Source organism: Acomys minous (assembly GCF_964271855.1).
Source record: "Acomys minous genome assembly, chromosome: 3".
NCBI classification, from domain to species: domain Eukaryota; kingdom Metazoa; phylum Chordata; class Mammalia; order Rodentia; family Muridae; genus Acomys; species Acomys minous.
Window position 1 is genome coordinate 135,215,165 of NC_140485.1, and position 11,981 is coordinate 135,227,145.

The window sequence follows — 11,981 nt, forward strand, 5'->3', positions numbered from 1 at the left end:
TACTTTCTGCAATTGTGTGATGTTTGGAACGCTAGGAACTTTTCAAATGAGTATATAAATACTAGTTCCCCAAAAAGTAGAGCGTTGGTGATTGTTGGTTGTTTTTTCTGGGGGGAGGGGAGGCGATGTCATTGGTTGTTGTTGAGAGCAGTTTGTTAAGTGGACATGCCCAAAGAAGAAACAAGAAGACATTGATTACCCTGATGGCGAAGATCAAACTTGCCCCAAGGAACTCGATGCCCTTAATCACCAGGAAGTGGTCTAACAATAACGATGCCCCATTTCTGACCCCTGATTTTATTCAGGGATCCCTTTCCTTCCCTCTCTGTCCTTTTGTCTCTTTTATCTAGTGTTAGGGGGTTGAAAGGGTGGGAGAAAAGGGGGCGTAGAAGGGTGGAAGAAAGAAGAACCCACGAGGTGGCAAAGGCCTGTGACAGTACTTCTCACAGTCCAAGCAAGATACCATTAAAAGAAGGTTAATAAATGGGTTTAGATGGATTAAGCAGTTAAGGAATAGACATACCCTACAGTCTTCTCCTTCATCTCACTGATGAAGGACCAATTGAAAATCTTCGCAGAAGCCTTTAGGCTCTCCATCCCAGATGTTAAACCCATCCCTGTTTTATCTTCAAGGGGCACCCAAGGCAAGAATAGCTGTTACCACGCCCTCTTGGGTAAAAGTCTGGATATCTTTCCTCCACTAGGTACTTCCCTTGCTGCCTCCTTCTAGCACCCAGCACATGCTTCTTTCTTTACTTGTGGGCAAAGGACAGAAGGCTGTGGGAGTTCTCATCCTCAGCAGGAGTTCAGGCTCTCTTCATCTCCACCTCCCTCTCCACAAGACTGAAAGTCTTCCCGGGGCCCAGGACTCTATTTTCCTGGGAAGGAAATACAACCTGCTTTGACCACTCCTAGCCTCCCCTTCCCAATCTAGATTGCTGACAGTGATTGCCAGGGACCAAAAGGCCTGAGGCCGACCCCCACCCATTCAGTATTTGTAGCCAACATCCTGCTGGGCCACTCATTAGGTATGCAAGGCATCCGGCTTAGTCCTGAGAAGACAGCGATCTGATCCTAAGATAACCACAGAGATATCCTGCTTTGTGTCACCTGGAAGACCCCTCCCCTTGCTAATGTTCCCGGGGCTCAACCCAGAAGATTTTGTACTTTTCCACTACTCTCCTTGCGTACCCCCGCCCTCACTAAAGCAGGTTTTAAAAAGCCTGCCATTACCTTCAATAAATGGCTCTTGACAAGCAACTGTTCGCTTGAGCTCTGTCTCTCTCTCGCCCATTTCTTTAAATACAGGTTGCGACCCCCCTCGGCCCCCCAATAACTGACCAGCTGGACTGGTCGGTGGACTAGTTATCGTTACATGGACTAGTTTATCTGGCGCCCGACGTGGGACTCGAGGTGCGGGTTTCTTCCCGAACGGATTAAGGGACCGGTCCACAGGAGTTTTCATGACCAGCCGAGTTCGCCCGGCCGGCTTCGTCATTAGGTGAGTCATCCGTTTGCATATCTCAAGAATGGGCCATTCGCTGTCCAAGGAAGCAAAGTTCATAAGAGGCTTAAAGGACGTACTCAGAGAGAGGGGTATTAGGGTAAAAAAGAAACATTTGATTGAGTTTTTTGTTTTTATTGACCAGACCTGTCCCTGGTACATGATTGATGGACCTACTATTCATTCTGAAACGTGGCAAAAGGTGGGGCGTGAGCTTAATGCACTTATTAAAAAAGATGGTAATACAGCGGTGTCGAACAGTATTTTTTCTTATTGGGGCCTTATACGGGACATAATTGAGTCCAGCGAAAACGAAAGCGGACAGAGGCAGCTCCTCTCCGTGGCTGAACTCTGCCTGCGCGAATCTCTCCCTCCTTCTCGTGTTCCTTCCTGTTCCTCTCTGCAGGGTTCCTCTCTTACGTTCATTGACATGCCCCCCGATTCTGTTCCTCCTACATCCTCGGAGCCCTTAAAAAATCTTTCCCCTGCGCCTGCGTCCAAGCCTTCCCCTTCCCCCCGCCGTCTTTATCCGTCGCTTCCTCCCACCTATGAGGACCCCATTTCCGCTATGGAACGCGGGTGTTCACCACTTTGTGCCCCTGTTTTTCCCCCAAAAAGGACACCCTCTGTCCGGTCCGGTCCGCCAGCCTCTCCTGTTCCCCCTCCGTCGGTCGGCCCTTCACGCGCCTCCCGCCATTCCGCCATTTTCCTTTCTCAGGCCCCAGATGAGCCCTTGGATCCGGATGCTGCTGCCACCCTTGAGGAGGAGGCTGCTCGATATCATTCCGATGATGGCCTCCTCCGCGCGGCGCCAACCTTTCCCTCCTCTACCTTGCTCACTCTTCCCCCTCCCCTTACTAAGCCCTACCCTGCCTCCCGGCTCCCGCCACCTTGTTCCCTCCCAAACTGCTTTTGCCAGACGGAGGCCCATCTCCAACACCAGATCTCCCATGCGACGAAGATTCTTCAACTTCAACAACGGCTTTCACTTTTAACAACGCGCATTTCCTCCACAGCCCCGTTTATTTTCCCTGTCACCCGTTCCCAGAGCCAGCCCGCCCTGAGCGGGGCAAAAACTGAGGCCACTGATTCAGGCGCTGCTTCGGGAGAGCCACCTGCCCCTACACCCTCCCAGTCGTCCGCGGCCCTTGTAGATTCTGATAGTGAGCATGATTCCTCAGGTTCGGAGGGAGAACAGAAAGGTGGTGGAACGGCTCCTGACCCTACCCCCACTGCTTATCATAAACTCAAATTTAAAAAGCTAGAAAAACTTAACACGGCTGTCCGTAGTTACGGACCTAATGCGCCGTTCACACTCTCCCTCCTTGATGATTTGGCAGATGGAGGCCATCTAACGCCCAACGAGTGGATCACCACTGCACAGACTGTCCTCACTCGAGGACAGTTCCTTTCTTGGAGGGCGGACTGGGCTGATCGTTGCCGTGACCTTATCCGAAAAAACGTACAGCAGGGACATCGCGAGACCCGTGAATGGTCTCTTGACAAACTCCTTGGCCAGGGCAAATATGCCACTGACGAAAAACAGCGTGCACTCCCCTTTTCCTTACTTTCCCATTCTAGTTCTGCCGCCCTCGCTGCTTGGAGAACTATTGCTTCCACGGGCTCCGCCCTGTCCCCTATTACCAAGATTCTTCAGGGACCTCAGGAGCCCTTCAGCGACTTCGCTGCGCGCCTCCTGGAGGCTTCAGAAAGATCCCTTGGTCCTGGCCAGACCGACAGTAAATTTCTTACACAATTGGCCTTTGAAAATGCCAACTCAGCCTGTAAGGCAGTTCTTAGACACAAATATAAGGGCAGGGATCTTGATGAGATGATTCAGCTTTGCCGAGAGGTTGATCCCCTAACTGATAAGTTTACCAAGGCCATTATGGCCGTCGGAGCCCTCCCTAGCGGGGCCTCCTGTTTCCGGTGCGGCCAATCGGGACATTTTGCCCGCGCCTGCCCAAATGAGCGTAATCGCCCACCCTCACAGGCTGGACAGCCACCGGTCGTTCCGCCACCCACTGGATTCCGGGGACCTGTGGCCCGGCCCCCCCCACTACGCTCTGCCCTCGTTGCCGTAGAGGTCGTCATTGGGCCAACACCTGCCGTTCCACTGTTGATGCCATGGGTAACCCTCTCCCCCCGCGTTCGGGAAACTCCTCTGGGGGCCAGTCCCGGGCCCCTCACCCTATCCAATTCCAGCCTGCGTCGGGACCGGTGTCACAGGCTCCCTCCAATCTACAGACCCGCTTCCATCCACAGACCTCCTACCCCACCTCCCAAACCCAACCTCCTCCCATTCCAGCGGCAGCCCCTTGCCCTCCCCCACAGGATTGGACTTCCGTGCCACCACCTCTACAATACTGACGCCTGAGGATGGAACCTTGTCCTTGCCTGTCTCCCTCTATGGAAACCCTCCCCCTCTTCCCCTCCTGGTCCTCGGCCGCGCCTCTTCTGCCCTTATCGGGCTACTCATCTATCCCCTCGTTCTAAAACACCCGCTCCCTTCTCCTACGCTCCTCCTTGCCGCCGCTACCCAGGGCCCTCTCTCCATCTCTCCTGGTCAGATTTTGGCCTGGGCCCTTCCGTTAACCCTGGCTGACTCTGTTGTCTCTCCTCCCGCCGCCCCGACTCCCTCCCTGCCCCCCTCCGCTTTTTGGGTCCAACGCTTAACTTCTGATAGACCCCATCTTACACTAAGGCTTGATGGCCGCCCCTTTGAAGGCATCATTGATTCCGGGGCAGATTCGACGGTCCTGTCCCAATCTTCTTGGCCCTCGTCTTGGCCCTGTCAGCCCTCCCTTACTCACCTTCAGAGCATCGGAATATCTACCAACACCCTTCAAAGTTCTAAGGTCCTTCGCTGGACTGACCCTGATGGCCAGACGGGGACGGTGCAACCGTTCATTGTCCCCGGGTTACCTGTTAATCTATGGGGCCGGGACATACTCTCTCAGATGGGGGTCTTTATCTATAGCCCCTCCTCTCCTGTCACGCATCAGCTTTTAGATCAAGGCTATTTGCCAGGCCAGGGCCTCGGCAAGCTGGGACAGGGGCGTCTCGAGCCCATTGTCCCTATGCCTAGGATTAGTCGCCAAGGGCTGGGATATAAACAAAATTTTTTATAAGGGCCACTTCTCCCCCTGCACTCCAGGCCGATAAAATTACTTGGAGAACTGATTCTCCTGTCTGGATCGATCAGTGGCCCCTTCCTTCCCGTAAACTGGCCGCAGCCTCAAGGCTGGTGCAGGAGCAACTTGATGCAGGCCATGTTGAGCCCTCTACCTCCCCCTGGAACACCCCCATTTTTGTCATCCAAAAAAAGAATGGTGCCTGGCGACTCCTCCAGGACCTCAGGGAAATTAACAAGACCATGATGCCCATGGGAGCTCTGCAGCCTGGTCTCCCCTCTCCTGTAGCTATCCCTAAAGGATTTCATAAACTTGTTCTTGACCTTAAAGATTGCTTCTTTTGCATTCCCCTACACCCTGACGATTCCAAACGTTTTGCCTTTAGCCTCCCTGTCGTTAATCATGTGGGGCCCTCACCCAGATTTCAATGGCGGGTACTTCCTCAGGGCATGGCCAACAGTCCCACTCTTTGTCAAAAATATGTAGCCCAGGCCATCGACCCGCTACGCCTTAGGTACCCACATTTATATATTATTCATTACATGGATGACATCTTACTTGCTGGCCCTAACACGGCTGAGCTCTCTCTAGTCACCCAGGAACTTGTTAAGAGTTTGGGTCATCTGGGACTTAAAATTGCCCCAGACAAAATACAACAACACCCCCCTTTTCTTTTTCTGGGCTATGAACTTGGGACCTCTTCGGTTAGGACCCAAAAGGTCCAGCTCCGCCGAGACACCCTTAGAACACTTCATGACTTTCAGAAGCTTTTGGGGGACATTAACTGGCTGCGCCCCTACCTTAAGCTCACTACTGGAGAGCTTAAACCCCTTTTTGATATTTTAAAAGGCAACTCTGACCCTTCTTCACCACGCAGTCTCACTGCTGAAGCTTCTGTGGCCCTACAAAAGGTCGAAGACGCCATCTTCCACCAGTCCATCTCCTATTATGACCCTACCCAGCCTTTCGCGCTCATAATTTTTCCTTCCCTCTTTGCCCCCACAGGACTGCTCTGGCAACGGGCCCCTCTTTTTTGGCTTCATCTCCCCTCCTCCTCCACTAAGGTCCTTCCTACTTATCCTACTCTGGTTGCGTCTCTCATTCGGCAGGGGCGGGAAGCGGCCACCAGGCTCTTCGGAAGGGACCCTCACTCTATTATCACGCCTTACTCGGCCACACAAATAAGGTGGCTTTTTCAAAATTCAGATGATTGGGCGGTCTCCTGTATTTCTTTTTGCGGCCTATTAGATAATCATTATCCCCCAGATAAACTAATTCAATTCCTGCAGCGACAACCTGTCATCTTCCCGAGAGTCACCCGCTCCAAACCCCTCCCCCAAGCTTCCCTGGTTTTTACTGATGGCTCCTCTACCGGGGTTGCTGCCCTCTCTGTGGACGGAGCTATCCTGCAAAAACAAACCCCCCATACCTCTGCTCAGCTTGTTGAGCTGGAAGCTGTCGCACACGCCTTTACATTGCTTCCCCATACTCCCTTTAATCTATATACTGATAGTGCCTATGTCGCGTCCTCTGTTCCACTCCTCGAGACGGTTCCTCATATTAAGCCTGCTACTAATGCCTCCCCTCTCTTCTCCCGTATCCAACAGCTTATTCTTTTGCGCTCTCAGCCTTTTTTCGTTGGTCATATTCGTGCTCACTCTACCCTGCCAGGGCCTCTGACTACACTTAATGCCCAGGTGGACTCAGCCACGCGCCCCCTGCTTTCAGGGCTGGCCGTTCCATCCGCCAGCAACCCCGTTGCTATGGCCAGGGAGGCTCACGCCCTCCACCACCTTAATTCCCAAAGCCTCCGCCACATGTTCTCCATCACTCGGGAACAAGCCCGGGCTATTGTTAAAGAATGCCAGGCATGTGTCACCTTTCTTCCCGAGCCACATACGGGAGTCAACCCTCGTGGCCTCATGCCTGGACAGGTCTGGCAAATGGATGTTACTCATTTCTCCTCTTTTAAGAAACTTAAGTATATTCATGTGTCTATAGATACTTTTAGTGGATTTATTTGCGCCTCTCCGCACGCTGGAGAGGCTACTAGAGATGTTATTGATCATGTTTTGTATTGCCTTACTGTTGCCCCCAAACCCTTTACATTAAAGACTGATAACGGCCCTGGGTATACAAGCTCTGCCTTCAAGTCCTTTTGTGCCCAACTGCAGATTAAACATGTTACGGGGATACCTTACAATCCCCAAGGACAAGGAATTGTCGAGAGGGCCCACCAGACACTTAAAACAATGCTTAATAAGTTAGTTTTCTAAAGGAATCCTATATCCCTCTACAGCAGGGCCTCGCCTGCTTCTCAATCATGCATTGTTCGTCCTAAATTTTCTACAAAAGGATGATCTTGGCCATTCGGCGGCCGATCGCCTTTGGCACTCTTCCACCTCCTCCACCTATGCCAAGGCTCTGTGGAAGGATCCACTGACCCACCAATGGCATGGACCCGACCCAGTCCTTATTTGGGGCAAAGGTCATGCCTGCATTTATGATCAAAAAGAACAAAATGCGCGCTGGTTACCTGAGCGCCTAATCAAACCTTTTAACCCCCCTCTCCCAGGGAACTCCCCTGAGGAAAAGATGTAATTGTGCTCTTTTTTAGGATAAAAAAGATACCGCCGATTCATCATGTTGCTACTCACCGCGTCGCTCCTTTGCCTCTGCCTTCCTGAAGTGATTCTCGCCGCATTCCTGCGCCAACCTCAGCCTTATACAATCTATAATTTTACCTGGGTCATTATTAACCAAGCGGGAGATATTGTTAATTCCTCCTCCTCTCAGGGCATTAACCCCCAGTGGCCCGATTTACAGGTTGACCTCTGTGCCCTGGCCCTGGGAGGCCCCTCTTCTTGGGGCGTGGAAGACATTTTTTGGCCTAAGGCTCCCGAGGAGATGCCCCCTTTCTCTCGCTCGGTTGGTGGTCCCAGCCCCTGCTGCTGTAATGACCTGGAGCGCATCATGCTCCACAAAACCTTACACCAGGATGGGATTGCTTGGGCCGGAGGACTCTATGTTTGCCCGGGACCCTCTCATCGGCCCCGTCCTGATAACCACCGCTGTGGTGGGGCCCAAGATTTTTACTGTGCCTCTTGGGGGTGTGAGACCACTGGCGACACGAACTGGAAGCCATCCTCTTCTTGGGACTACATCATTGTTGATTCCTGGGTTCATCCTCAGCCCTATGGTGAGGCCGTTAAAGACCTTTGCAATGCAGCTCGTTCAGTCACCAATGGCTGGTGCAACCCCCTGACCATTCGCTTCACTGAGCCCGGTAAACGTGCCAGTTGGACGGGTCGTGGATTTAAATGGGGCCTCCGTGTTTATAAATCAGAGTACGATTTTGGACTTACGTTCAGGTTACACCTCCTGAAAAAGGTACCCAATAAGGGCACAGCAGTGGTTGGGCCTAATCATATTTTCCATCATCCTGTTCCCGTTCCTGCTCCTGGTCCCCCGCCTAAACCCGCCACCCCCATGCCTCCCTCCCCGCCTACCCCCTTGGACGTCCTCCTTCGGTCCATTTCACCCCCTCCCTCCCGACCTACCCTCCCCGTGGGCCCCCCCCAGTTCGGCTGATGTTATTCTCCAGTTGGCAAATGCCTCCATATGGGCCTTGAAAAATGACTCCTCCTTGTCATTTCCTGAATGTTGGATGTGTTTCTCCCCCTCCCCGCCCTTTTACGAGGATATTGCTCTTCTTTCCACCTTGCTCTTTACTAATGTTACCCCACCCTCACCGGCTTAGCTCCCGACAATCGCATTACCCTCCAGTCCGTTTCCGGCTTAGGTACTTGCCTCCTGGGTCCCCATATGCTCCCTCCTCTTCCCCTCAGCGGCGTTCGCGCCCAGACTGTCATTCCCTACCTCTCCCTCCCCTACATTCCCGCGCCAAATAACACCCATTTTGCTTGTTCCTCTGGTTTAACCTCGATCGTCTATGCCCCTACCTTCCTTTCCTCCAAAGACTGGTGTGTCCTTCTTCCCCGTTTTACTATTCATGACCCCGACTCATTTTTAAATTTTCTGAAAGGGGGAATTTCCCCAACCCTAACCTTGCCTCCCCCTGGCTTACTACCCTTCTCCTCACCCTGCTCGGGCCCCTCGTTGGTGTTCTCCTTCTATTATCCTTTGGACCATGGACTTTAAACCGTCTTACAGGGTTTGTTAAAAGTCAGGTTGAAGCTGCCACCAAGAATATCCAGGTTCACTACCGCAGCCTGGAGACTGAGGACTTAAATGAAACTTCTATTTCCATCCAGGAGATTTCACCTACGCCTCAGTCGGTTAACTATGGGTGGCCTTTGCAGTTCCTATGGGTGGCCTTTGCAGTTCCCGAGGATGCAGAATGCTGGATGGTGAGCCTGGTTGTGCCCTCGGTGCCTTTGGTAAACCTGTGCAAGCCCTCCCCTATATCTTTTGGCCTGAGCCCACCTTGACCTGACCCGCGATAGTGCCTGGTAAGTCAGAGACGGAGCGATCGAATAAGTCTCGGTTATCAGACGTCGGTCGGTCCTTGGTGGGAGGACAGACCATAGGCGTGGTAAGATTGAGCATCGATCCTCTAACAGGCTCAGGCCATCGCGAGGCCCCCTTTCCTTGGGAATTTGGCCGGTCCAGAATAACTGTTGTCCTGAAACACTTGGACAATAGTGATTCTCAAATATACCGCCATCCTGTAACAATGACTGGTGACCTCCTAAAAGTCATTCGTTGGGCTGTAAGGTCTCCCTCAGGCCAAAATAAACAAAAGGGGTGAAGATGCCAGGGACCAAAAGGCCTGAGGCCAACCCCCACCCATTCAGTATTTGCAGCCAACATCCTGCTGGGCCACTCATTAGGTATGCAAGGCATCCGGCTTAGTCCTGAGAAGACAGTGATCTGATCCTAAGATAACCACAGAGATATCCTGCTTTGTGTCACCTGGAAGACCCCTCCCCTTGCTAATGTTCCCGGGGCTCAACCCAGAAGATTTTGTACTTTTCCACTACTCTCCTTGCGTACCCCCGCCCTCACTAAAGCAGGTTTTAAAAAGCCTGCCATTACCTTCAATAAATGGCTCTTGACAAGCAACTGTTCGCTTGAGCTCTATGTCTCTCTCTCGCCCATTTCTTTAAATACAGGTTGCGACCCCCCTCGGCCCCCCAATAACTGACCAGCTGGACTGGTCGGTGGACTAGTTATCGTTACATGGACTAGTTTAAGTGATAAGGTTGGATATTAATCCAAGAAGCAGAGTGAGATAAAGGAAGATATAATTTAGTCAGTGGGACTTAATAATATTTAGAATGGGGAATCTGATCAGGAAAAAAAAATGGATGATTCCCCTTACCAGCTAGAGGATTCTTCCAGTGCGGAGAAAGAGCTATGAGGTACGTCTTATCTATTTCAAAATAAATAAGTTTAGGATGGCTCTGAGAAACCATTGTCGAGGTCATTAAAGTCGTAGATTTAAGTCACGTCAATCAGGGATGGGGTAATATTTGAAATACTAAGACCTGTAGGGATATGTGTTTGTAAGAAGAGCAGAGAAAGAGATCAAGGAACATTCAGAAGAAATAGCTAAGACATACACTTTATTTATGGCCTCGCACTATGGGCTGTAGGCCAATTCCAGTCTGCCACCTGCTTTTGCAAAAGTAAAATTTAAAAATTGTCAGAACACGGCCACTTTGATCAAATTCATTAATTTACATAATCCATATTGGATACTGTGTGGCTCACAGAGTCTAAAATAGTGAAGGGCATTTCTGAAAGTTCGCTGGCCTCTTTTCTCACACAGGTGTGAAGTGGTTGTTCTTTTAATAAGTGTCAGGTATAGAAAGAAAGAAGCCAGCCACTTGCAGGGCTCATCTGTCTCCATTGATCTTGCAGCTAGATGCTGGGAGAAGAGAATTCTGATAGCTATAAAACAAGATCTTTGGCTCCAATGTTAACTGGAAACAAAAACGAGAAACTAAACACGTAAAGCATTTTTTATCAGAGTGGATGGAGCCCTCACAAATCAATTCCCCATCCAAATGGGGATCAGACAGAACCCGATCCTTTAGTGTAGAGGCACTCGATCAATTTTAGCCAACTGCGCTAAGAGATGCTGAGGGAACATTGCAGATGGGGTTAAAAGGCACCAGCTAGCTGGGGAGATAGCAGAACAAGAAGCCAAGAGCTTTGGAATTATTCTTATACACAGGAATCCAGTAGGGGAGAAAGCAGCTGTGATGTTTTGGCAAGCATGGATGAAGAGACAGAGAACTGTTTGAACAAGCCGAAGACTGAAGGGGAAGAGAGCTGTGCTTACAAAGACTGATCCAGTTAGCCAGCTAAGTGCGGCGGGCAGGAAATTCTAGCAACCATTTTCCATGCAGCTGCCCTGGCCTTACAGGGGATGCGTTTGGCTCATCAGGTGTCAGTGAACACTGGGTACCATAACAAGATGCCAGAGCTTTTTTACATCACTACCAAAGCAACTAGTGTCTCGTATGTAAAATGTCAATATCTAAAATTATTTGGAAGAATACAGATGAATTTCATTAGAAACAAACTATCTTCTGAGAAAAGTGTAGGGACATTGATGGATTTCGGTGAGCTGGCCCTGAACTTTTGCTCCCTTCTGCCATAGGTAATGGGAGCACCTGCTCCTAGAAGCGGTTGCTTTTTGGTTGGAAAGAAAAAGATGCTAAGGACACTGTTTCGTTGAGGACTTTTCGAAGAATCATGTTGTTACTTAAGCCATAGAGAATCAGTAAATGGCTTCTTGCTATTTCTTCCAGACTAGGCTGGATACAAAATATGCAAAAACGAAAATGGAGACATAGTCAGAAAGCAGGGAAACAGTGCCACCAAAGGCACAAAAACATGGGGATGTATTTTATTTTCTTTTTTCACGCTCTTTCCTGCAGTTTGGCACAGTGGGGTTTTTGTTTCTCTTCTTGCTTTGTTTCAGGTTGCGGCAGAGCCTCGTGTTCACCCAGGCTGGCCTCTAGCTCATTGTGTAACCAAGACTGACCTTGAACTCCTTGTCCTGCTTGGACTCCCAGCGTACTGGAACTGTAGGCGTGTGCTACTGTAATAGTCAGAGTTGTCAAGCGTGTCAGACTCTAGACTCCCCAGAGACTGGCCTCAGCACGCCTGGTGAGGCAGGGGGCGGGGATTACCTTCATTAGGTTAATTTTGTGAGAAGACTCATCTTAACTGTGGGCGGGCACGAATTGGACTGCACGAAATGGAAAATGTGACTGGATACCAACATTCATCCCTCTTTGCCTCTCAATTTCCGATTTCGGACACTGTGTGGCCAGCTGTCTCAAGTTTCAGCTGCTTTGACTTCCTAC

The 11,981-nt window shown here is 50.7% G+C and overlaps 1 protein-coding gene across 1 annotated transcript in view; it reads left to right on the plus strand.

The window, feature by feature from the left end:
* Nucleotides 1-11,633, plus strand: part of LOC311593307 (endogenous retrovirus group K member 6 Gag polyprotein-like) — a gene marked incomplete at its 3' end in the record, with an annotated part of 427,545 nt that extends 415,912 nt beyond the window's left edge. The window contains exons 2-3 of the mRNA XM_084774527.1: nucleotides 1,385-3,850; nucleotides 11,594-11,633. Of these exons, the coding sequence (XP_084630653.1) occupies nucleotides 1,530-3,850; nucleotides 11,594-11,633 (2,361 nt within the window). The 5' untranslated portion in view covers nucleotides 1,385-1,529. The remainder of the gene's footprint in view (nucleotides 1-1,384; nucleotides 3,851-11,593) is intronic.
* Nucleotides 11,634-11,981: the final 348 nt, after the last annotated feature.